The following is a 26,809-nucleotide window of genomic DNA, read 5'->3' as shown; positions in this document are numbered from 1 at the left end:
CATTTATTTGTAAGAGTGTGTCGACGGGGACTGTGTGTGTTAGCTTTTTGTCATTGTGACAAAATACCTAAGGAAAAAAACTTAAGGGAGGAAAGATGTATTTTTTTAAAATTTTAATTTGTTCTAATTAGTTATACATGACAGTAGAGTGCATTTTGTCACATTGTGCTCTCAAATGGGGAAATATTTATCTTGGCTTCTGGTTCCAGAAGTTTCAATCCATGCTCAGCCAGCTCCATTGCTTTTAGGCCTCCGGGGAGGCAGAGACATGGCGGAAGGGCATGGCAGAGGAGAGCTGCTCACCTCTTAGCAACAAGGAAACAGACATATAGAGAGTATGTGTGTGTGTGAGGAAAGGGCTGGGGACATGTCCCTAGTGATCTGCTTCCTCCGTTTCAGCCCTATCTCCTGAAGCTTCTACCACCTCCCTTTTAGTCCATTCAATTATGAACCTATCAGTAGATAAATCCATTAACGAGGTCAGAGCCCTCATCATCTAATCACTTCCCTAAAGCTACACCTCCAAATATTGCTGTACTGGGGACTAGGAGTTCAACACATGAGGCTGTGGAGGACATTCCTGATCTAAACTCTAACAAAGGTCTAGATTGAGATACACCCAGTACCGCGGGGAGCCTTGGAATGCTGGAATGGGTGATGTGGAAACGAGTGCTCTGAGGTCTGGGTTGGAGCAGGAGGCCGGGAACTGTTGAGGCTGAGAGGAATTGTTTGGTGAGATTTGCAAACTCTCTAGTTCCTGGGAGCTGGGCTCTTGCAGCAGTTGGACTGCAAAGTCTAGAAAGAGCACTGAACTGGGCAGGGCAGGCCATTTGGGTTTAAGCCTTGGCCTGACACTTGCCCTATAACTGACCTTGAATGTATGGCTTCACATCCTCACACCTGTTTCCTCCTCCATAAATGAGAGTAGGATTAAATGGCATTTAGGTTTCCTCCAGCTCTGCAGGTCTGCAGCTTTGGAGTTCCCAGCATCTGGGGAGAGACGTGATGTACCTGGTTTATTACTGACCCCAGCTCCCCTCCCTTTTGTGGCTCATTGTTCTTTGGTGCTTGGAACAACTTCCTCAAATCTCTTATCCAGGTCCAGAATGTCAGAGCCATCAATTCCCTGGATGGCACAGGTAATCGGTATGGCTGTTTAGCTTGATATGGGACTTCCCCCACTAACTTCGGGGCCCTGAGGGCCCTTCAGAGATACCTGCTGCAAGAGGAGTCAGGTGATGGAAGCAGATTTTAGTCTTCGCTTGTGTGCTTTTTATCTTAACTGGCTCCTCGCAAAATCAGGGGCCAGATGCACTCCTCATCTCTACCCCTCATGCCAGGGTCGGGAAAGCATGAGAAAAAGGAATTAGAAACGGTGCTTTGGTGAGGATATGATTTTGGTTGTTCTAATAAAGACACAAAGTGGCATAAACAAAATGAGGACTATTTTTCTCTCACATCACAATCTAGATGCAAGTGTCTGGGATGTGACATTCCTTTTCAAAGTTGTTAGGGGCCCAGGTCCCTTCTTTCTTATTGCTGTGTATCTAAGATGGCATCTAAGCCTTCCTGTGAGAAGGGAAGAAGGGAAGGAGGAGATGGCTCCCCTTCAACAATGACCAGGAGTTGCCACAAGTTACTACTGCTTATCTGATTGGCCAGAACCTTATCACATGACCACAAGCTAGGTTGCAAAGGCTCTTGGGAAACATAGTCTTCCTTTCAGCTAAAGACCTAAGGCTCTTTCTGTGAGAAAGAATAGAACAAAAGTGAGGGAAATGAGCAATCTCCTCAAGAATGAAACCTTCATACTCAGCACTTCAGGGCTCCAAATAGCGGTGTGATGATAGCAACAGCTTATTAAAATGGCTTACCAGATTGAGGTTTGTCAGAATAGATGCAGCCAGAGTCCTTCCCCATCTCAACCCCTCAAGCCTTTCCTTTTTTCTATGCAGCAAATCTTGAAGAACCAATCTGCAGCCCGTTTGTGGGTGGCAAGGTTCTCTCTGAAGGCTGAGAACAGATTTGGAATCACAAGCTCTGTTTTGGCTTCTTAAAAGCCAGTGATTCTCTGAGCATGGTGGTACATACCTGTAATCCAGTGACTGGGGAGTGTCTTGTCTCTAAGTAAGAAAATCAATAAGTAGGGCAAGGGATATAGCTCAGTGGTGGATTGCCTGTGGATTTAATCCCCAGTATCACAAGAAAAACAAACAAACAAAGCCAATGATGCACAGTGCCGTAAATTTATATTTTAATATCCACCCAAAAGCTATTTATAAATGTCTTTCTGAATTAAACGGGGGTTACCAAACCATGACACTCAAAATGAGCAGATCTCTAGAGAGCTCATTGGGGCTTTGAAGTCAGTATTCCACTAAGACATACAGTGCTTTTCCAGGCGCTGGCAAAACTCCTACTGTCCCTATATAGATGGTTGGAACTCCTAAAATTCTCAGAGTGAACACTCTGCCCTCCATGACATCCCTGCTTTTTAATTATAAATTACTGTGAGTTTCTTTTCGTCACCACAGATTTAATGTGTCGTGGGTTGTTTAGTTAACCACCAGTGTGTAGAACCTCTTTGCACAGTTGAAACCTGTGATTTTTCAATAACCACTGTGTGCTGAAGGTGTCATCTGGCTACCACCTGCATAGGAATCTCTCAAATGCTTGTTAAAATGAAGATTCCTGGCTCTCAACCTCCTGAATCAGAATCTTTGGGAGTGGGCCCCAGAATAAGTGTCTGTGTGCCAGTGAGAACCTCTGAACACATCTTTTAATGTGTTTGCAGAGTGGTTGAAAACACATCTCCCAGGCCCTTATTGCTAAAGCAGATGTACACATAATCCCCAATCCTGCTTATGTAGGGGCGGGTTGCATGTCATTTGTTCTGCTCAAATTTCTTGCCAGAGAACTGGTGTAATATTAACATGTAAGATTGTGCATAGCTTCTTTTAGGAAGAACATAATAGGTGATTCATGGCACTGCTGCCTTACTCTTTATCCCCACTTGGTTTTTGCAGTGATTCGTGGGTGGGGGTGGGCGAGGAGCCTGTGGACCAGGTAAGATCAGAAACTACTTAGACACCAAGGAGCGCACCAGCCTCCCTGGGCAGCACACCTGCTGGAAAAATTCTCAAAGAGGGAATGTGAGGGCTAAGGCAAGGAGGGGGTCCTGGATGGCTGTCCTCAGGATGGAGAACAGAAAGCATCGAAGCCCTGGAGGTCAAGGATGTGGCTGGAAGCTGTGCTGTGAAATAGGAGGGTTTCAGAACTCCCCAGGGCCCTCTGGAGACTGGCCTCTTTTCCATCCCTGCACTGTGTGCTGGGGGAGGGGCCCTTTGTCCAGTCCTCTCAGCTGTGACTGGAGCGCATTGTGTCCTGACTGTGCCCCTCACAGCCTCTTAGTGACGGGTCTGTTGTCCAAGATGGGCCTGAGGCTAGCCCGGGCCTGCGCCCATGTATTATGCAGCAGCAGCCCAGACAAAGCTGCTGTGTGTGGGAGTCGGGGGAGTGGAGGCCCATCCCCCCCACAGTCCTGTTTACCAGGCACTGGGAGGAAGAGGGTGGGATGGGGTTCTGGGCACAGAACTTTTTGATGGGGTCCCTGAGAGGAGAGACAGGGCATGGTGGGCACTGCAGCAGGCCTTCCTGGTGGTGAAGGGTAGCTGGGTTCAAGCTCAGGGAAGCCTGGAAACATTCCCTTCACCTCCCAGGGCTCCAAGGCCTGCGCAGGACACACTGTTTGGTCATTAACAGGGAATACTCTGTGGCTCCTGATCCCAAGGAGCCAGTTACTCCCTGCGGCACTCGCAGTATGTCCTGGGAGCCTCAACTGAGGACAAGACTCATGCTGACGTCCCTAATCAGAGTGGCCAGAGAATCAGTTATTCCCTCTCTAGTAGGAGCCCCTTGAGGGGTACAGCAGGGTCTTGATCCTCTGAACCCCTAGCCCTGGGGCCTAGTGCAGAGCATCCACATAGTGCATGTTTGTGGAAGGTGAAAAGGTTTCCAAACCTTTGCCCTGTGCCGGTGGCTTAGCTAGTGGCTCCGACTCAAATGAGAAGCAACTGTGCTATGATCTGGGTGTTTCCCCCCGCAAATTCTTATGTTGAAAACTCCACCCCCAAAGAAATGGTATTAGGAGGTAGGACTTTCAGGATCGCATGATGAGGGTGGAGCCTTCTAATGGCATTAGCTCCCTTATAAGAGGCTGGAGGAGACCCTTGTTCCTTCCATCATGTGAGGATGAGGATGGAGTTACAAGTTCCACGTGTGCAGCAGAAAGTGGGCCTGCTAGACACTGAGTATCCAGCACCTTGACCTTGGGCTTCCCAGCTGACACACTGTGAGGAGCAAATTTCTGTGGTTGATAAGCCACCTGGTGTATGGGTCTGTGCTAAACACCTGCGTGGAGGAGGGCGAGAAGGAATATGGTAGCCCTCCTGCTAGATGTGTTCCACTTGACAGAAGATGTGAACTACTCCAGAGGAGGAGGGTGCAGGAGGCTGCGGGTGACAGAGCCCCGTGGGTGACAGAGCCCCGCGAGGCCAGCTGCTGGATGGTTTACATGCAGGGCTCATTCCTTCCTGTCAGTGGAACCTGTCCACCTGAGGCCTCTCCTCCATTCCGGGGTGGGGAAGAGCCCCACTCAGATGTAGTTCCCTGGGGACTGACCCTATAGCCCGAGTGTTCGTGGGCAACGGTGTAAGATGGACATAATTGGGTTGCTGCTGGGGACACGGCCCATCAGAATTACCTCAGGCTCCTTTTCAAAACAATACCTCTGCCTGTTCTCCACCATCCCAGATTCTTATATGCCCTTATTGTGGGAAGGAGGGTCAAGGATCTCAGGCAGGGTGTCTATAACTAGAAAAGAATTCCAGCCACTCATCCTAATTTCTTCTCAGAGAGCTAATTGTCTTATTTATAGATTTCAAACTTTTCTTTGACTCCCACAGAAGGGGAAGATCTTGCTCAAGGTCACTTGGCCTCCCAGGGTCTCTTGCTGCCTGTCCTGGTGGCCTCTCTGCGGCACTACACTCCCTTCAAGCAGGAGCTCTGTGGGAGCCAGATTCAGCCCGCCTGCTGGTGCCGATGAGGGCAGCGAGTCTTCCAGGCCGTGGTCCACTGCTGTCCACTGGTTCTGACAGACCAGTGTGCCGTCAGCACCTGAGTGTCAGCATGTGCAGGGACTCCCAGGCTGCCGACATCTGTGACATATCCCACAGGAGAGGCCTGTCCTTACCCAAGGGCCAGGGAGCTAGGTCTGGACTCTGAGCACTCGTGGTTCCATGGCGGGGACAGGTGGACACTCTGGGAGGAGGCATGCGGGGGCAGTTCCGCAGCGTGCCTAACCGCCTGGGGCCTGGAACTGACTCACAGCCAGACTAACCCCCCACTGCACGGATCTGAGAAGCCTGTCAGAATCGAGGTTTTGAAAGGGAGGACGTGGGATGTGGGCAAGGCAGGTCTGAGGGCACGTGAGCGTGTGTGTGTGTGTGTATGTGCGCACACATGTGCATGCGCTCATTGTCAGCTAGCTCAGTGATCCCAGGTGACTGGTTCATCACAAGTGGACAAAAGAGTTAAAGAGGGAGGTAAGATCTAATTAATAGATGAAGGATTTGGGGAGCTGAACTTAATTCTTTCAGTGTGGAGATGTTGAAGGTGTTAGAGCAGAAGAGGGTATGGTCAGAGGTGTTTTGTTTTTATTGGGAAGAAATTTCTGAGAAAAAATAAAAGGATTTCAAGGAAAAGGAGGAGGGACGGCAGGACTCACGTGTACAAACACTTACTAGGTATTTGACTTCCTTTTCTCTTTTTGTACCAGGGATTGCACCCAGGGTCATTTAACCACTGAGCCCCAGCTAAGCAATTTAGCAAGATAAAATAAAACAAAAAGGGCTGGGGCTTAGGGCCTCACTAAATTGCTGAGGCTGGTCTTGAATTTGTGATCCTCCTGCCTCAGGCTCCCAAGTTGCTAGGATTACAGGTGTGTGCCACCAAGCCTGGCTCCCCAGCCCTTTTTACTTTTATTCTGAGGCAGGTTCTTGCTAAGTTGCTGAGTCTGGCCTCCAACTTGAGATCCTCCTGCTTCAGCTTCCTGAGTAGCTGGGATTACAGGCTTGTACCACTGTGCCCAGCTGGTATTTAACTTGTCCTTGTCTCATTAAATCCTCCCCAGAGCCATGTGAGTGCAGAAAAGTAACCCTGGTTACCAGATGAGGCACTGGGAGACTAGGTTGGGGAGGGGAAAAATGGCCCAGGAATTTTTTGGGACTGATCTGTGGCCATCAGTTCATCTACCTTCTCGCCCACCATGCTTTCCAGTGACACTGGCTCTCTCCAACTCCATGGAGCAGGATGGGTGATGTCTGGCACTGGGGCAGCTGAGAGTGGTGGCCGGGGACCGCATGCCAACACTGCAGCCCCTTGTGTGTGCAGACCCTGGGGCCGGCACTGGCCTCGCCTGAAGTCTTGCAAGGGCCCTGCACACTGAGCACGTTCCTGTTTAATGTTTCGTTCACCCTCCCTTTCCTCTGTCCTCTTTATCTAGGAACCCAGGCACTTGGTTCTAGTCCCAGTTCACTCCCAACCTGCCCCAGCTCTTGAGCAACTCACTGGCCCATGCTGGGCCTCCAGGATCCCACCTCCAAAGAGAATAGTGGTGCACATGTGTGAGAGGGTGTGTGTGCACACCTACACACGGGTGTGAGTGTTGGGCTCATTCTCAGCATCCAGTGTGCAGAGTGTAACTAGAAGAGCCCCAGGCCTCTCCTCACTGTTTTCTCTCCCTGTGGGGTGGACATGGAGTCATGGTCACTCCCATCTTACAGGCAATGAAAGTGGAGTCTCAAGAGTGGATCTGGGATAAGCAAGGACTGAGCTTTATTCTTCCATTTACTTCTAGAAACTTTGAACATTTTGAAATCCACACTGGGTGCCTGCCATCCCACTGGGTGCCTGCCATCCCACAATCAAAGCTCGCTTTGGGGGCTGATCACCATGGCATTGCCATAGGAGATGGGCTCAAGGAAAGCAGGCCACCTGTTGGAGACGGGAGCAGCATCTTGCTGGCCAGGCCTACAGACCAGAGATCTTATTTATCACAGGGATCATATATCACATGCTGATGAGAATGAAAGGAGGGCGAATCATATTTCCTTTTTCACTTTGACTGCTAGGAAGCTCAGATCCCCAATCTTGTTGCTATTCCGGGGAGCAGTAGAGAAAGTAGGCCTTTGATATTCTTGTTTTGCTTTTCCTGAGTTCTCCTACCTCCACCTTCCTTTAGTCTGAATCGCATCACTTAGTTTTCATCCTGCTGTAATGTACATTTTAGCATCATGCCTTAGAAGAAGCTGCAAATACAATATAAATAAACACCTGTAAACAATTGGAAAGCATTTTTCCCCAGGAAAGATCAGAAGGCCTTGGAGGGTGGGATTGTCTCACCACCTCTGGGGGCTTCTGTTCCAGGGCTGGGTGTCAGGTGAGTGCATCATGTAGATGTGGTCCTTGTCCCAAAGTGTCCGGTGAAGCACAGGATGGTCTCATGGGGCCTGAGTGAACCTGGTCTGGTGTAATTGTCTATTTTTTAAACATGTCTTAGAGGAAAAGGCAGCTAGCATGTGACAGTGTCTTGTCTAAACTTGCTTAGAATGCAGCTCATAGAAACATTTACATTTTAGCAAGAGTCAATTTAAAGAAAAATTTAAGGGTTGGGGTGTTGCTCACGGGTAGAGCATTTGCCTTGTAACAACAAAGCCCTAGGTTCAATCCCCAGCACTGCAAAAAACAAAAGAAAACAATTGAATTAATATGATTTGTATGATTTCTAGAAATGGCAAGAACATATTGACAGTGGTAGACAAATAATGCAGTTTGAAAGACACTAACTATGTTTTTTTTTTTTAAAGAGAGAGAGAGAGAGAGAAAGAAATTTTTTTAAAAAATATTTATTTCTAAGTTTTCAGCGGACACAACATCTTTGTTTGTATGTGGTGCTGAGGATCGAACCCGGGCCGCACGCATGCCAGGCGAGCGCGCTACCGCTTGAGCCACATCCCCAGCCCGACACTAACTATGTTGACCCCTCATCTGGAACATGCCAAAACGAGGCCCAGGAGGGACAGAACGCTTTCCCGTGAGTCTTGTGGGTTATCTGAAGCCACAGTGGTGAAGAGGGCCTTCCCCTTCCGACCTGGTTTGAGAGCCTAGGCACCGGGGTCACTTGTCCTGGATCTTACTTTGGAATCACTTTGGTATTTCTAAAATGTCTCCTCTCCTTTACTCAGTCTTTCCCTTTTTGCCCGAGCCTCGTCAGGCAGACACGACTGGGTGATTACTGGTCCCTTTTGAAGATAACCAAACTGAGGGGCAGAGAGGGGTGGGGCTGCTGTGACTCAGCCAGCCCGGGCACAGCCATAGAATGTTCCAGGCCCCCTCACTGTGCGTGTCAGGCAGGCTTGGGTGGGGAGCCAGTCTCTGTGATGAAACTCCCCGAAAATGGCAGTAGACAGTGTGCTGCGAGGAATGCAGGGAGCCATTGGCCGTGCTCCACTGGGGAGCCGTAGCAAACCATCCTTGGCCAGTGACCTGTCTCTCCACGTCCAGGAAGTTAGGACTAAGTTAAGACAGACAAACGCGGCCCCTCCCTGCTTAATGAGCTGCGTGCCTCGGTTTGGTGTGGACAGATGAGGCCATCAGTGAACACTCTTGACTCTGTGACCACCATGCACCCCGCTGGGGCCTGTGCAGGGACCCTGGGGCTATCAGCAGTCGAGCTGCAGGGTTCATTGAGCACCTGGGTATCTGGGAGCTGCCAGGCCCCTGTGGGATGCAGGCTCAGGTGAATCAGACCTGGCCTCCAGCCCCAGGGCACTCAGTCCTGCAGGGGAGGCAGACCCATAAACAGTGACCAGAGAACGAGGTGGATGCCGTAGGTGCTAGGATGGAGGGCTGGACCAGAGAGACCAGGGAGCACTGAGTTCTTTCTTGGGGTTCAGAGGCTCCGCAGAGCAGGGACATTGGAGCCGTGCTTGCTCTGTTGGACGGATTCACTGGAGGAGGAGAGGAGCCAGCCTTCCTGACAGGGGCACGCGCCCAAAGCCCCACATTTGCAAGAACCCAAGACACCACCTGTGCCCCCCACCCGGGTGCCTCTGGCTTCACGGTTCTGCCTTTCCAGGTGGGCCGGCCACTTGGTGGGCTCTCCATTGAGGTTGGGGTGATGGCTGGGCTGGAAGCAGCTGGGCCATTTTGGTTTGGTTGTTGGTTTGTGCCAGGGAAACAGTGTGACTCCAGGGGACAGGCTCTGGAGGCAGACCCACCTGTGTTCCAGGCCCTGCTCTTCTCCTTGCAGCCATGTAACCTCAGGAAGAATCTCCACCTCCTGAGCCTTGATGGGCCATCTTTAAAATGAGGATAATGACCCCTTCCTCTGAGGAGTCCACATAAAGTGGGCAGGACCACGGTAGACATGGTCATAACCCGGAGTCTGGTTTGTAGAGAGCACTCAGGTCCTCAGGGATGAGGATGGCAACGCAAGTGGCCACCTGTGGGAGGTGGATGTGAATGTGTCTTGAGACTGTCCCAGGTGGCGTCTGTGACTGCAGCATGAGGATGCGAGGGCTGATTTTACATTGGCTTGAGTGTGGGCCGCCTGGGCCAGAAGAACTTGAGGGCTGGTGGTGGCTCGGGGATTTGGGGTGGGGTGATGCAGCCTGTCTTCACCCTGAGGTGGAAAGGACTCTTGAATGTCATCCTGAACCTGCTCTGTGCACCCCATCTCTGACACCTACCCTGAGGGTCCCTCCAGTGTTTTTAATTGCTTTCAGCGACGGGGAACTCATCACTTCCCCACACAGCCCATCCTGCCGTTGGATGTCACAGCTCACCCTGCACAGTGCTTCAGAGTCCCCCGATGCAGCCACACCCTCCCTCCCTTCATTCACGGGTATTTGCTGAGCACCTCTCTTGGCAGATACTGTTCTGAATCCTGGGGATGTGGAAGGAAGAAGGCAGACACAAGCCTGTCCTCAGGGAGTCTCCAGTCTTACTAACCTTATCACGACTCACAATTCCCCTGTGAGGTGGCAGGACAGGGCTTAGAACTGCTTCCCTTTAGCAGAAACAGGTTGTGGGTGATCATGGTGATGGCTTTTTATTTTAGACGCTTAAGATATGTCAGGTGCTTTAGATGTCTCAGGAAATCCAATCTTCACAGCAAGAGTGGAGGCTCAGAGAAGTGACGCTGCTTAGCGCCACACAGCAAGGAAGGAGCAATACAGACCCCGTCCTGGATTGCCTTTTGAGTCAAGGCACAGAGACTTGCCAGAACGGCAGAGCAGGGGCCAAACTGAATCTGCCGGATCTGTCCCTTGCACCACCATCAGAAGCTCGTGTGGGGAACTTGGCAGTGTCCACACAGGCAGAAGCCAGACACGAGTAACCTCCAGTCCACCCACTCCACCCACAGCTGTGCTTACTCCACCGCCTCACCCCACCCCACCCCATCCCATCCCAAAGGGACAGAGTGGGTGTGGCCAGCCTCTCCCAGCCTCCAGGTGCACTGAGGCACGGCAGGAGAACCAGGAGTCATCTCAGGGCAGCGGGGTGGACTCCTGGCTGGGGAAGCCAACAGAGTCCAGAAATCCTGCCAGACCTCTTCGCCCTACCACCAAAGACCCTGGTGCTTCCAGGATATGGTAGTGGCAGGCAGGCAGGCTGGATGGGGAGTGCTTATACTGGACCTCAACTCCCGGTTGGCCCTCACTTGTGCCACCTCCAAACATGCAATTAGAAGGGTGTGTGTGAGCACTTGGTCCCTCCGTCCTTCACACCAGGGAGCAGGGAACACGAACAGGTGCCTGGACCACTGTATTGAGAGGGAGCACTGTCTGTGTCCCCCTGCCCTCTGCACAACCCTCCTCAGCTCAGCCACTGAGAGCAAAGAGGGTGATGAGAGAGTCAGAGATGAACTCAGAGGACCGGGGCGCCAACTGGAGTAGGTGACCTGACCTCTTCAACTCCAGTTCCTCCCCCCATGAATGAGGACAAAATGAGGCCGACTGCCCAGCTTGAATGAAATAACTCATGTCCAGGTGGCTTGAAAGCTTCAAGCACCCTGCCAACGTCAGATACTGGGATCAACAGTGAACACAGCACAGCTACTAGCAAAAATGATAATGACGTGCAGAACATGGAAGGCTGACTTTGAGAGGTGCTGTTGCAATGTGTCCCCAGCCTGGAGCTGGTATCCGGAACTGTCATTGTCCCTAAGACCTAAAACCAGTATGTGATATATTAGTTGTGTGTTCAAATTACCTGAGGGGCTATTTGAACATCAGACCCCAGGTTCCTGGGGTTTACTCCCAGAGATTCTAGTTCAGTGGGTATGGGATACAGCCAAGAGACTCTAATTTATTTATTTATGTTTTTATAGTAACTGGGATTGAACTCAGGGACCCTTTAACACTGAGCTATAGTCCCAGACATTTTTATTTTGAGACAGGCTCTTGCTAAGCTTCCCAGGCTGACCTCAAACTTGCAATCCTCCTGCCTTAGCCCCCTGAGTCATTGGGATTACAGACATGTGCCACTATTTTTGACCCCAATGTTAGTGGTTGAAGGCCACCCAGTGTGACCAGGGACCTTTCCTCTGCGCTGTGCTCATCTATTACTAGGCTCTTTGCTGGGAGTGTCCAGAATATTCTATCAATGGTGAAGGGACCCAGGTCTCCTGAGTCTGCCAGGTGGGATTAGGAATCTATAAACCTGAAGTTTGTCTACAGTGGCTTTTTTTTTTTGTACTGGTGATTGACCTCAGGGGCACTCAACCACTGAGCCACATCCCCAGCCCTATTTTGTATTTTATTTAGAGACAGGGTCTCACTGAGTTGCTTAGGGCCTTGCTAAGTTGCTGAGGCTGGCTTTGAACTTGTGATCCTCCTGCCTCAGCCTCCCATGCCACTGAGATTACATGCATACACCATCGCACCCAGCTGTCCACAGTGTTTATAATGCAGCTTTCTTTATCAAGAGCCAGGATACAGGATAAGGGTGGTTGTTTTTTTGTTGTTGTTTTTTTGTTTTTTGGGTTTTTTTTTTTTTTTTGCGGTGCTGGAGATAAAACCCAGGGCCTTGCACAGTCCAGGTAATTCTCTTTTAAAGTTAGGTTTATTGAGGTATAATTCACAGGCAGTAAAAGTCACCCTTTTTAGTGTCCAGTTGTATGTGTTTCACAAATGTGTACAACTTTGTAACCACCATCTCCATCAGGATAGAAAACGTCTCCATCACCCCAGAAATGCCCAGTGGGCTGACTGGGTGGTAACTGTAGGCAGGTGGGGTGTGGCTGGAGGGGGTGGTCTCTGGGGGTGTGCCCCGGAAGGATGCATCTTCCTTTCAGCCCCTTCTCTCTCTCTTCTCCCCCCACCTTCTCCTCCCTCCCTCCCTTCCTCCTTCCTGGCTGCCAAGAGGGGAGCAGCACTTCCCCACCAGGCCCCTCCTCCTACCCCAGGCCTTGCCACTAATCTGTGATCTGTCTTCAGTCTTTCCCAGAATATCACATAAACGGGGCCATTTATAGTGCAGCCTTCGGGTCTGCCTGCTTCACTCAGCTTCACGTATTTGACACCGTCCAAGGTGTTGGGGGGATCAGAACTTTGGTCCTTGTGTTATTGAGCAGGATTTTATCACGTGGACATGCCTCAGCTCATTTTCCTGGGGTAATGTAACGCCCCCAGCTTTCATCCACAAATGATATCTAGCGAGAAATGCAGTTTGTTTGATTTACATGTAGATCTCTCTGCACTGGCTGCTTCAGAAGTCAAAAGACTCATTCTTCAACAATTGAAAAAAAAAAAACATTACATGCCACTACCAGGACACCCAGCTCCAGGGATTACAGGGGTGGGACAAGAGTCCTAATGAAGGAGGTGATTTGGGCAGAACAGAAAGGGCAGCAGTGGGTGGGTGAGCCCACAGGGGCTGGAGTTTCTGGTTCTGATTTTTCAAGGGGAAAGAAATCTGGGTCTGTATGTTGGTGCCCTGATTTCCTTAAAGTGGGCAACTCCATCAGAACATTTTTCAGTCCCTCAAAACCTGCACCTGCTGGCAAGATTGGGTCCTGGGACGTCTGTCTCATGACTTCAGGTTTATGTGGTACTGAGTTCTGTACCTGCAGACAGGCGGCTGTCTTGCCCAGGGAATCACACTCTGATGAGAGAAACCAACGCGTCACACGGGGTGAGGGCTCCGTGAGCTATGCAGAGATGTTCTGAGCAGACAGAGCTGTGTCTGCAGCTACTGGGAAAGGCTCGCAGATGAGGGGGCTTGGCGTGGGTGTGTTAGTTTCCTGTCACTGTGATCAAAATACCCCACAAGGACAACTCAGAAGAGGCAAGTTTTTTGGGGGGGCTTATGGTTTCACAGGTCTCAGTCCATAGATTGCAGAATCCATTGCTCTGGGCCTAAGATGAGGCAGAACATCATGGTGGAGCGGCCTGGTGGGGAAGTGCTGCTCCCCTCCTGGCAGCCCAGAAGGAGGAAGGGAGGGAGGGAGGGAGGGAGGGAGGGAGGGAAAGAGAGGGGCTGAAAGGAAGATGCATCCTTCCTGAGACCCACCCCCCTCTAGTCACACCCCACCTGCTTATAGTTACCACCGAGTCAGCCCATTCAAAGTAGGATGGACTGATGAGGCCACAGCTCTCAGGATCTCATCATTTTACCACTGAATATCCCAACCATGACATTGGGCCTTGCTGAGTAAGGAGGACTTTGCACACCCTGAGGGACATCCAGAAGGTTCAGCATGGACAGGGGATGTGGATGAGGAGGGTCCAGCCTCTGCAAATGGGAGACCTGTGGGCGTGCTGGGCACTTTGGCACATGTGTTGATTTGTGACACATTTCTTTCATGGCCTGGCCCCTGAGAGAATCGGGGCTTGTTTTGCTCTTCTGCTCTTCCAAAGGCCTAAGTGTCCACTGTCTTGGAAGTCCCGCTGCACCCTTTGGTGACTCAGTTTTGACCTTGCCTCAAGCGGCTCCTTCCTGTGTCTGGGAGCCCTGGACTCTCTGCCCCTCCCCACCAGACACTTGGCAGACGTGAAGGTCACAGGGGCCCTGCAAGTCATCTCCTCAGTGAGTGCCTGGAAGCGAAGGCCACTGCACTGTGTGTGAGCGGCAGGACAGCAGCAGTGGCGGGGGGGGGGGGGGGGGGGGGGGGGGGGGAGTTACTCAGCCAAGCCTGGGGTGGACACTTTGGGGGGATGTTCAGGGGCCTAGGGAGGGGAGAGATTGACAGGCCTGCTCCGGAGCCACGCGGTCTGCCAAGGCCTGCTCCGGATCCCTGGCGGGGACCCTGCAGCCTGTGTGAGGTGGGCTGGGTCAGCGCTCTCTGCTTGCTCCTGTGCGCCCTCTGGGGAAGTGATGTGGACCAGAGAGAGGAGCAGGGGCCTGGAGGAGAAGCTGCGGAACTGCCAGCCTCCTAGGGAGGGGAGGAGGCAGTAAGAGGAGTCAGGGAATCGCTGCTTTCAGCTCAGAGGCTCGGGGTTCTTCAGTGGGGAGCTCTCCGGAATGCCCATGGCCAGGCCTATCATCAGGACTCCATTTCCTGGGGGCGGGGGCTGGCAGGTGTCAGTACTTATGCAAAAAAAAAAAAATCCCCCCAACCCCCTGTGGATTTTAAGTGCTGTGGAGAGGAGCAGGAGATCTGGTCGGAGGTTGTGGGGGCCCAGCTCCCCAACGGCACCTCACTGCCAGTCTCACAAGGCAAGTCAGGAGTTGGAAGAGCAGACCACAGGTCTGTCATTGAGTCACTCAGCAATTGCTGAGGAGACTGCAGTGAGCAGCTCTGAGCACAGGCCCTGGGGCCCAGTTCCTGGGAGACTTCCAGGCCCACCACCACTAAGAGCTAACCATGGACTTAGCAGGATACTCACCGTCTGTCTGCCTTCTTCCTGCATCTGCAAAGGAACACTGTAATGTTGGCTTCTTAGGGATGATAAAGACTAGAAGAGTTAATTCCTATAACCTGCTTCCAGTACTTCCTGGCACATCGAATGCAGAATACATGTGATTTGTGCATTACTTATAAAATTTCTTCCTTCCTTCCTGTTGTACTGGGAATGGAATCCAAGGCCTCATGGTGCTAGAGAAGTGCTCTACCACTGAGCTACATCCTCAGCCCCTCTTGTGTATTATTTGCTTTATTTTTGTGTATTCACTATTCTCTTTACCCTGTGGGCATTTCATGGGGGATAATCTTCCAGGTAAGGTCTTAATGCAGGGCTGGTAATGCACCAGACAGGCACCTTAACCTAAGTGCCCAGAGTGGGGTGGTGGCCTTCAAGTGCAGGTGGGTCCCGAGAAGAAAGAATATGTTGGTGGGGGTGGCCCACGAAGATGTGTGCCGGGGTAGACATGGGTGGGATTCCAGGACAGAGAAGGAGGCTACATCTCTTTGTGTTGTCTTGGGGCTGGGGTGCTAGAGGTCCCTCCTGCCTGGGACAGTGAGGAGAGTCTGACAACAAGCCCCAGAGTCATGGTTGGTGAGAGGCACTGCCCCAAGTCTGGTGTGTATCTGCAGGATAAGGAAATGGGATGATGGCAACAAGAAGTGGCATTTGCATTGGGCCTTGGGGATTGTGTTAGGTGGCTCAGTTATCATTTGTGGAGTTGAACCTTGCAGGGGCAGCCTCTCCTCCCTCCAGCTGCTTCTCCACCATGGACCCCTGGGCGCAGGGCTCAGCCCCCTCCCTGCCCCACATCTTGCATTCCCCCATCTCTTGCCTTTCCCCTATTATAGCCAACTTGGCTTGCTGAACTTCAGGGGCACCAGTTTCTTAAGGCTCCATGCTGAGGGATTTATTTACTCTCCCTTAGTACCCCAGATCACCCACCCTTCCTGCTTGCAAGCTGGAAGCCCAGCAGGAAGCTTCTACAGAGGGCAGAGACCCCCTCCCACCACCATCAAACCCAGTGACATCAGTGCTGGAGGGAGAGAGCAAAGGGAAGAAAGGCCAGCTTAGCTTTGCTGAGTGCTTTGCATGTATTAGTCATGACAATGACAAACGTTCAACCATCAGGGGACATTAACATAAGCACTGTATATTGAGTGCCTTCTAGGAGCCAAGCACATTGCACCCTGTGATCTCATCTCTCACAATAGCCGTGGAGAGGCTGCATCGCCCACTGTTACGCACATATCCACTGGAGCTGCTAGGCCTGGATTAGGATCCTTCCTCTGCAACTTCCCTGGTGATCTCGGGCAAGTTACTTAACACCTTGTTAAGGTGTTTCAAAATCCACCAGGTTTCAAAATCCACCCTACAGGAAAAACAGTGTCTCACAACTTGCTTACAGGTCAGCTTCTCAACCCAGGGTGCTGAGGGTTGCAGGTACAGGGTGGGAATGATGGGGGATAGGAAAGGGCTAATAAAGGGGAGGAATGCCATGTCTTTCCTGGGGGTAGTTGGAGATCTCTCAGGAACTTGGATGCCACCCCCTTTCACTCCTTTTGTGGTCGGGCATTTCTGATCATGGCAGCTGCTCATGTCTTTAACCTTAAAGCATGGGATGGAGAGGGAGGGAGGGAGACTAGGCAGGTCTAGGTCAAGTTAGCTCCATATGATAGTTTTGGACAAAACATTTTCAAATGATTAACTTATGTATGCACCGTGCTGAGGGGAATCTGACCCAGAGGTTAAGGCAGCAAAGGAGACATACATAATGTGAAGATAGAGAGGCCAAGCCTTTCATCCCAACCCCAACACCATGGCACACCCACAGTGAAGAATTAGTATCTTCAGCCAAAGTGACCTCGGGTCCCTGAAGAGTTACCTAGGCAACAGTTATCATCATAACCCATATGCCAGAGGTGTGATCTACAGCAAAACTAGTGGGAGACTGAGAACACATCACCTGGCTATGTGACAGCCTGTGTGACCTCCAAAGTCTGTGATTTGCAAGTCAGTGAAGAGCAAGTGTTTATTTAAGTTTTTCCCTGGTAGCAATCTGTGCCTCAGTTTCTTTACCTATAATAAGGGAAAGGTAATGGCACCTACTTCACCAGGTTGCTATGAAGATGTAGTCAGTCAACATTGGCAAAGTGCTTAGCCTAGTACCTGATATGTAGCAAGTACAACAGTAAGTATCAAATACATTGAAACTTGCAACATATTGCGTTATTCATTTTATCCATGTAAAGCAGAACAGGGTGCAGGAGGCCAGGAACCATGGAACAGGAGTAAGGCACCAAAAGGAGTTTTATTGTAATGCCAGATTTGTGGGACCCCAATAGACCTCCAGGAGCCGAATCCGATGCAATCACACAAGAATCTTTATTCCAAGCTCGAGCCTGGACTCACAACCATTCCCAACGCAGTGGTCCCAGGGAGTGAGTCCTGGTCCTTTTTCCAGTGAGATTTTATAGGTTTGGGGGGATACTCTAAACGTCACAGCATCACACAACAAATCATTCCATACTGCGAGAAAGTCAAACAACAACTTTTAACATTGATTAGCACATTCACTGGCGGGAACAAGTTGGGTAAGGGTGATTGGTTAGTACAAGAGGGGGATTCCTTTGAACTGATTGGTTTAGGCCACGAGGGGTGTACGTTCTAAACTACATGCTTTCCCAACATGTTATCAACCACCATAAACTACTGGGGGGTCATCTGGCATCCCAAGTATTTTCCCTGTTTCATGCTGATTGGAGGTTGCTAGTGGCGTTGCTATGGGTCCTTACCTAGCCTGACTGAGTCAGGGACACCTAGCACTGCAGATCTCTCCTGTTATTTACAGACAAACAACTCAGCAGGGTGGCTATCTGCCTAGGAGTGCTCTGTGGGTTTTCCCAAGGACAAGTGTCACGCCCCCTTCCTTAGGACAGGCCTTGAGGTAGAAGCTGCTGTTATTTATTTATTTTAAAAAATGGAGTCACATCAGTTTCTCATTATTGGGAAGGAGGGGTGCTCCCGGGTGAGGTCCACGGGTCCAAGAAAGTCTGCTTGCCCCGGGCGAGAACAATGCCTATATAGGTCACTAGAGGCAGGAGGGCCTAGGCCAACTAAATTGTGACTACTGTTATCAGGTTGGTCCAGCAAAATTTAGGGGCCAAATTTAAGGGCTGGGTCTCTTCAGCCAAGTGAAAAGTCTCCACCCATGGCCACCCTAGGATGCGGAGGGGGCAGGGGGAGGGAAAGGGAAGGGAAAGCTGCAGGCCGGACCGTCAACAAGGAGACAGAAATCACAGAGTGAAGGACATAACAACTGGATTAAGCCATGTGATGTTACGTAATGTTACGATTCTTTTACGTGCATTTCTCCCTGGATCCCCATGTCACTGCAATGAGGGAACACCATTGTTGTCCTCATTGGACAGACAGCTGAGGCCCAAGAAGTGAAGCAACCTGCTCGGGACAGTAGCTGACTAGTGGTCGAGAGAGGTCGCTAACCAGGGTCCATCCATCCTCCTCCAGAGTTCACACACTTCCTCCTGCCCACCCCACGCCACCCAGTCCCTTGGTCTCTCCGTACATCCCCAGCCTTACCTGAGAGATGCTGGGTCCAGGAGACATGGCTCCGAGAGAAGAGGCCCGAGGATAGGGAGGCTGGAAAAGGGCAAGATGTGAATGGGAGAGGGAGGGGCCGCCATGCTCTGGGGACAGTGGGGAATGAATTGTGAGTGGACAGCAGAGATGTTCTGACTGGACCCAGTGTTAACAGCAAAGAGCCCAGAGATGAGAGCAGCAAGGAGATGCTGGGGAAGCCTCAGGGGACCTCTGAGGGGGTCTTGGAATTTCCCTTGTGATGTCTGCTTAGATAGCTGCTCCCAAGCTGGGCTGCTCCACCTTGGAAGCTCTGGAGTAGTCAATGCCTGAGAAAAGCTCCTCAGTCAGAAACACAGGAGGGTAAATGGAAAGACTCCACGTAGGTCTGCTAAGTACGGTTGTGCAAGTTGTGTGCTGCACCAGGGCCACCGGACAGGGGAGCAGGTAAGGGCTGAAATCCATGTTCCACTCACTGAGCTGTAGGCCATGGCCTGCAGCTGCCAGAGGAAGTGGCTCTTTTTCTGTTCTCACAAAAGTGCCCTAAAGAATGGGGTGGTCCTGACTCCACGGAAGGGTGAGCGGAGAGACTTTATTTGCAGAGGTGAGTCTGCAGAGGCAGGCAACGCCAAGGGTTTGGCACTTGGACAACTACATACTTGGTTTCCATAGTGACCAGGAGGTCCTGAAGCAAAGAGCACAGCCTGGGACCAGGCCAGGGATGAAATGCTGTGCGTGGAAAAACTGAGCAGGACAACTCTCTGCGCTTGTTAGTGGGCTTACAAAATGGACAGGGGACCAGAGGAAGGGTCAACCCCACAGAGGCTCAGACCAGGAGGATGCAGAGGAGGCAGAGGAAGAAGCGAATTGAGAACCCTGACCCCGCGACCAGGGGCCCCACCCTGCGGAGCCAGGAGATTGGGCTCCTGAACCTCCGCATGTGGCACGTGCCCTCCTGCAGACCTGAGCAGACCTTGTGAGGGCAGAGCACCCGGGAGCAAGAGCGTGTCTCAAACCAGGAATGCAAAGAAGACAGGTGCCACCCTGCCAGAGGCACCGCCGCCCTTAAGAGTTGCCCGATGGCCCTGCTCCGTTCCCGGGCGTTGCCATTGTGATGAAAGGGAAGGAGGGTGGTGGGGTTTGCTCAGTGCCCACCAGGCGCTGTGCCAGGTATTTTGCCTACACAACCACATTTCCACCTCCACCCTCTTGCTCATGGGTTCTGTAATAATGACAGCTTTCAGTAGAATAAAGGGAAAAGGGGGAAATCTTTTAAGGTTCAGCAATGTTGCTGCACTAGGAGGTGCAGGGAGGGTGGCTGGGCACCCACGGGCTGGGCACATCTGATTGTTGCTTTCCCCTCCCTGGTCATCATTATCCCCTGAGCTGTGCGACTTTCCCAGCTGCATGGGCCCCTGCAGCAGCCCAGCCTGAGGACTCTTCTGAGGGATAAGAGAAAACCTGGAAGGGAAACAGAGGCCCTTGGTTTTGTTCACCCCTGCAGGGTAGGTCTGCTAGGCCTGGGGCTGGGCTGTGTGGTCCTAGGGCCTCCACATTCTCTCTAGTTTCTTGACTGTGAAAGCAGAGAGATCTCATGGGTACCCATCACAGGCTATGTCCAAGGACTTAGCCATCTGCCACCCTCTTCCCTTTCTTCTTTATTTCTATCAGTTAGGATGCTTTTGGATGCAAGTAACAACAACAAAGAAGCCAAACAAGAATGACTCAAGCTCTGGGAATATTTATGGTTTATTGAACCATAACCATTTGGAGGAAAGGGGTCCTGGGTTTGGTGTGGTGGTTTAACAGTGTCCTCAAAGACCCATGATTTTTCCATCCTTTTGGTCTGCCCTCTCATCATGTTGGCTTTTTGATTTGGGGCTTGTTACTTCCCGGCTTCAAGAAAGCTGCCACAGCTCCAGACTTTCTATCCTCAAATACAAGCAAAGACAGAAAGCTGTGCATTAGATAATGTGCCAAGAAAGAATTTTTCTCGTGTTCATCTCTTTTCTTTAAGAAGAAAAAAGAAAAATCTTTCCCAGAAGCACCCCTACCTCAGCAGATTTCCTCTTATGTCTCACTGGCCAACCCTGGGTCATGGAACCTTTTCTAAAAGTGAGGGATGTTGGCACAGTGAGTACCCCTCCTGTGGCAGAGATGGGCAGGCAGAAGTGGGGATGGCTGCTCTGGGGCCAGTCAAAAGCACCTGGCACACCTCCCTTCTCCAGGAGTTTGTCCCACTGCTCCCAAAGAACACCTAGATGACAGAGTTCTGAAGCTGTGCGTGACTTCTCACCTCCCCAAAAGTCAGTCACTTGGTTCTGGACTGTCTGCCTGTGCAGGGCACCCTAAGGGACACCAAGAGGATGGAAATGCCCTGAGCAGTGGGCTCTGTTATACCCCATCTTTATAGATGAGAACCCAGCTCTGAAAGGTTTGTACGGTGTGTACCTAGTTAGTAAATGGTTTTGGCTTTAGATCCCCTGCTCTTTGCTATTCTCGAAACTGACAGATGGATCCAGCTTACAGACTGCTAGAGAAGCTAAGCCCTGCTCATGTGAAGAGTACCAATCAGACCAGGCAGTGTACACCACGTGCCGGCTGCAGCCTGCAGCCAGGCAATACTGCAGGGGCTCAGGGAGGGTAGGTCTCAGGCACGGGATGGTCAGAGACCCAGGGGACCCATTCATTAACCTCTATTAACACCAGCAACCGCATAGAAGAAAGTGCTCCCACACCTGGGCAAGGAGAGCCTGCCCCTTAAACTGCCAGGAATGAGACACTTCATGGGCCAGTAGAGACAAGCTACTGGAATGGCTTGGGGTGGCTGCCAGGGAAGGCCCCACATGTCCCTCAACATCACTGGGGTGGGCTCTCAGATATTGCTAGGAGCATACTTTCTGTTGATCTTTAGTAATGGATGGCCTGAGAATGACAGGCAGCCAGGTCCCCTGAGCCCCAGAAGCCTGAAATAATGTTTCAGAGATAGAAAGTGCCCAACCCCCTGGTTATCTTGTCTGCTCAAGCCAGGCCTCTGGGATGATGATGATGCCCTCACCCTGCCCCCTGCACCTGTGCTCCCAGGCTGCGTGACTCCAGGGGTGCCTCTTACCTGGTCTGTCTCTGCAGTGCACTGCCTTCACGGCCTTACCTGGCAGCCCTCACAACTTGGATGTGCAGAGAAGGTACAGACCTGATGGCTCTCATTCCAGAGCCCCAGCTGGCAGGTCTGATTCCACAATTATGACATCAAAGCTCGGTCTCTTTGGGGTGATTTGGCTTCTGCTAGAATGAGTCCCAAAGCCTCATCTTTCAGAGCTCCTTCTCTGGAATCTGGGGTATAGACGACCTGGCTGATGTGGCCTCTAGTGTTGCAGGGGAAAGGGACCCTGGCTCTGCACTGGTTCTAAATGTTCTGGCTGACATGTACAGAGGTGTGTCTGGTGGGTCCTATCTCAGAGCATTCTCTGGGCATGTGCAACTAACAAACTCATGGTCCGTGTTTTTCTTGGCCCTGTTGATGGATTCCATACCTAGTTGGGCCATGGCCAGTCTTGCAAGTTATGAATCCAAGTCTCACTCGCCATCTTGCCCCAGTACCAGACTGGCTCCCCAACAGCCTCTGATGCAGTCGCCTGTCACTCAGGAGGCAACTGCATCGCTCAGACCTTCCAGGCCCTTCCTCAGGGGTGTGTGCCGTGTCCTCCCCAGCAGGCAGGAGCTGAAGCAGGCTCTGGAGTGTGCTCCACGCCCCCGTCTGGCCACGCCCCGTCTGACCACGCCCCGTCTGACCACGCCCCCGTCTAGACACACTCCTCTGATCACGCCCCTCCCTGGCCACGCCCCTTGGCATCCTCACTGGAAGAGCCATCTTTTCTTTGGCCCACTGTTCAGAGCAGTGTCCTCTTTCCTTCCAGAATCCCAACCAGGAAGTTAGAGAGAGACTCCTATATTCTCAGACCACCTTCAACCTTCACAGCCTCCCTTCCCTTTAGATTCTGGCTCAAACTACAGAGAATCCAGGCACATCTTTGGAAGGACCCTCACTTCCCTGTCTCTGCTTCTCAGTCCTTCAGGCTGTACTGGGTGGCCTTCCCTGGCCCTGGTGCCTGACCAGGACTCCTGCAGGATGGTGTTGTCCAGGTGGGAGTCCTCATCAATTCACACAGGGACACCTAATTGAGAAAAAAAGCCTTTTCTTAACATGCCTGGCTCCTAAGACTGTTGTGTTGCTGTAAAAGATGTCAGAACCTGAATTGTTTTGAATCCGACTTTAGTAGTCCTAACCTTTTCTGGGTAAATGGATGCTATTTAGAGAGAAGGTCGCAGTTAGTAAATGCAAAAGAGCAAAGCACAGTAAAACAAGTCAGGCCCTTTATGACCCTCCCTGACCCCCTCCTCCTGGCCCCTTCCCATAGGGTGGCTCCAGCCTCTTCCCGTTAACTTGCTCGGTCTCTCACAAGTGGACCTTCCTCCTGGGGAGAGGGCTAGTTTGCTGTCACCTTGGAGAGCAGGGCCGGGTCGCTCCTCCTGAGCAGGGCTCAGGCTGGAGGAGCACGGCAGGACCCCATGCAGCCACTAGAAGGGAGTTGTGTCCCTTGTGAGTTTTGGGAGCAGAGGATGTGCAGGGGACTTGATGGCTGAAGATCCAGGAAGAGCCCCTTTCTTTGCTGGGACCTACAGGGACTCGCAGATCCTTTTTGTAAGGCAGACAGTGCCAAATGGAGAGCGTCAAGAGACAGTCGTCAGAGGGGTGTTCAAACAAAAACCCTTTTATTTCCTCAGTAACGTGAAGTTTAATCAAAAAGTTCCTGCTCTAGTTTCTAGGCCCTCAGCTGGTGAGGCCCCTTGAATTGTCTCTAAAGTCCAGGAGGAAATTGTTCCTCCTACGAGAGCCCCTGGAGGACAGAAGGGGATGACGATACAAAGAGTTTATCTCCAAATAAGCTCTGCGCCTGTGGCCTGGCATCGGCTGCTCTGCAGGGAAGTCAATGTGCTGCCCTCTTTTATACCCAAAGTGACAGTTACATAAAGAATTTCAACTTTTCCTTTCTTATTTTGGGGCACTGATCGATAGGCTTCCTCATTTCTTCAACAGAGACGAAAGGACTCAGTCAGCAACCCAGCCTTCTCTTCCTTGCCCATCCCCCCACCTCCCTGTCCCCTTGGTAATTTAGACCTCTTATCTCTTGGGAAGGGCAAAGGGAGGCCTAAACTATATTACCACAGGGACAGCGTAGCAGCCAAGGGAAGCCAAGATCTTTGAGAGACAGCAGCTTGAAGGTCCCTTGGCTACAAGGAGCAACAAATAGAAGGACCTCTCTGCAGAATCTGAGGGCCAGAGGGAGTCAGCAACCTTCCCAGAGGGAGGCCCAGGGACTCTACCCCGGCATCTCAGATGTCCCCTTCCTCAGTACGCACACTTAACATAGCAGCGTCCACCCTGGCTAGGTCTGCATGATGGTGAACACATAACCCTGCTGTGCCCTGGCTTGCGATGACATCCCTCAGGGGAATGACCTGGGCATTGGGGGCTCTCTGAGCGTGGGATCCCAAATCATGCTGAGAGTCAGGAGGGCATTTCACAGCTGGCAACCCTTTGGAGGTGGTGGCACCAGCTGGGATCTGGCCTTTCCCCAGCTCAGCCTTTGACTCTGACACAGCCTTTTTAAAAAACTTGCTTAACCTCATTACCAAGAGACTGGGGGCCAGGGAAGAGGGTGTGAGAAATAGGGACTAGAGTAGAAAGAAAATTGGACTGAGAACAAGAGACTGGGTTGAATCACAGCCCTTATTGAGCACCTACTGGGTGCAGTCATGTGCATGGCAATGTAAGGCAGTGTTGTGGATCAGCACTTGTACTCTGGGTGGGTGTCCAGGCTGATGGAATCACCTAGAACACACTAAAAGATACAAATAAATTTATGTACAGATTTTTATGGGGTAGTGACCACTCAGGAAGCTCTTTCACACAAATGATTAATTATTTCACTGGATCCTCAAACTATCCTAAGAATAAAGCATGACTCATGTCTATTTTACAGGTGGAGAAACTGAGACTCAGAGAAGTTAGGGGCATCTTCAAGGCTGCAGGGCTAAAGGTTCAGAGGCACAGGGTTCCTCACCCCGCAGCTCAGGGACCAGAGTCTGGTTCTGGGGCCAGTGGCTTCTGTTGCAGAACACAGTGTTTGGGATGCGAATTCTCAGGCCCCACCCCAGATGCCTGCATCCGCAAGCTGCAGGTGGGGCCCAGCTACCTGTGTTCTAACAGGACTAGGACTGCTGGAGGAGGCGGGTGTACATGAGCTGGAGAAGCGCTGGACTGGAGCAGGGTATGCACTTCACCTGGGATCTTGATAGAGGGACCAGGTCAGGGCGGGGCCTGGGATTCTGCATTTCTAAGCAGCTCTGGGGGATGTGGGTGCTTAGTCCATAGACAATGGGTAGAATAGCAAAGATCTCAAACCAGGACCTGTCTGGGGGCTTGGTTACAATGCACACTCCCTGCCCACTCCCAAACACTGCGCTCTGCAGGCTGGAGGTGGGGCCTAGAAACCTGCATTCCACAAACATCTCAGGTGATTCTGAAGCAGGCGACTCAATCTGAGGATTCCTTATCCAGGTTGTTCAAGCTTGCAGACCGGCCACCCAGTCTCATTTTCAAAGGTTTTCCCTTTTGGCCTTGAACCACTCATCTGATTTCCTGCCAGACGGAGGGTGAAGGGGGTGTGAGTGGGAGGCCATCTCTGAGCCAGCGGGGCCCTCAGTTCCTCAAAATAGGTCAGGAGCCTGGCACACACCAGGCTCCATGGCTGCAAATAGAAACCATCTGTGGGCCCTGTGCTTTGAACACCATTGCCCCTCCCCCAGCAAGAGGAACACAGGGCTCAGAACCCCAGTGAAGGGGTTGGGGGTTCCCTGGATGAGCCTGCCCTGCTACTGTCTGCCCTGACACCTCCACTGGGCCCCCTGTAGAGGCAAGGGGGCAGCATCAGCTCCTACGGTCCCAGGAAAGGAGGCCTGCAGTACGGACTGGTTGCCAGGTGGTCTTGCTGTGTGACCCTGGGGAAGTCACTTCCCTGCTCAGGGCCTCAGTCTGTCCTATGAGAGGCTGGATTTTCAAGGCAGGTGCGTCCTTTTCTGTTCTGGCAGTTTCTGGCTCCTTGAAAGCCTTTTAGTGTCAGGACCACATAGGGAAGTGGGGCTGGGGGGGAGGCAGACATTGCCCCCGCCAGCTCTCTGCCCAGGTCGGAGGTCCTGGGATGCAGGTATGGGGTGGACAAGACTTGTGATGGGGAGCACCTAGGGTGTTGGAAGGCTTTGAGGGGAGGAGGCTGGTCACTGTCCCTTTTCCCTGCCCTCCTGTCCCTTCACTCTCTTGTGCATCGAGTAAACATTTATCAGCACAGTTTAGAGCCCAAAGCGAAGCCCTGGGAAGATAGGAAGAAGCACAGGCCCTGCCCTCCGTGGCACCCAGCGCAGCTAGGGAGCCGACAAAGAAAATGAAACTCCAGTGTCAGATCCAAGCTGAGCTCTGGAATCCCACTCCTGCACTGGTGACCCGGGACAAACCCAGTTCCAGGATGGAATGAGTGCGGAGTGCTTCACTCACAGAAAGCACCGAATGTACCTTGGCTGCTGGACGAGCCAGGAGCCCAGCGCAGAACCCAGGGCCTGGGTTCCCCACGTAGGCCTCCTTGGGGGAGGTGGGCAGCTCTCCTCCTGAGCCTGAGGCGAGGAGGCCCGAAGCCTTCTCCTCCCATGTACAGCCCAGTGCAGCAGAGCAGCAAGGGCCACAGGATTCAGGGCAGAAGCCTGGTCCAGGAATAGATTTTGTCTGGCTGGCCTTGTCTCGCTGGGCACCCAGCGTCTTTGGTGGACGGATCTGTCTCCTCCCATCCGCAGACTGCTGAGAAGGTGCCTCCCAGCATACGCATGCCCCCTGGACTTGGGCCCCTGAGGGCAGCAGAATGGGGCTGGGCAGAGGGGAGGCACCCCATCCGTGGCTGAGAAGAAGGAGGAAATGAGAAGAGTCCCTCTGGGCTGGTAGCCGAGCTGGCCTGGTCAGGAATTGCATGTTTGTTGGGGTGGAGAGGAGTCTTCTGGGGTGACTCCATATCACAGCCTTCCTTTGTCCCTGTTCGTCCCATCCAGGAGCTGCCAGGTGTGGAGGTGTGGTTTGGTTCTTTTTTCCTAGGAGGTGACTCTGGGGGGCCCAGGCAGAGCATGATGGACATGCTCTGGGA

The 26,809-nt window shown here is 51.9% G+C and overlaps 1 protein-coding gene across 3 annotated transcripts in view; it reads left to right on the top strand.

The window, feature by feature from the left end:
* Coro2b (coronin 2B) overlaps nt 1-26,809 on the top strand; it is a 135,330-nt gene that overhangs the window by 29,500 nt on the left and 79,021 nt on the right. The window contains exon 1 of one of the 3 annotated variants that reach the window (XM_058573280.1): nt 8,028-8,152. The exons of 1 other annotated variant lie outside the window; for it this stretch is intronic. In XM_058573280.1, coding sequence (XP_058429263.1) covers nt 8,114-8,152 — 39 coding nt within the window. In that variant the 5' untranslated portion in view covers nt 8,028-8,113. Of the gene's footprint in view, nt 1-8,027; nt 8,153-26,809 lie in introns of those variants that run through there. One more of the 3 variants, XM_058573279.1, reaches the window with a different exon arrangement.

The sequence above is a fragment of the Marmota monax genome, unplaced genomic scaffold, assembly GCF_021218885.2.
Source record: "Marmota monax isolate L192 unplaced genomic scaffold, Marmota_monax_Labrador192_F-V1.1 WCK01_AAM20220418_F8-fsc00078, whole genome shotgun sequence".
Classification (NCBI taxonomy): Eukaryota; Metazoa; Chordata; class Mammalia; order Rodentia; family Sciuridae; genus Marmota; species Marmota monax.
The sequence above is the reverse complement of the archived record's forward strand: the minus strand, read 5'-3'. Positions and strand labels throughout refer to the sequence as shown.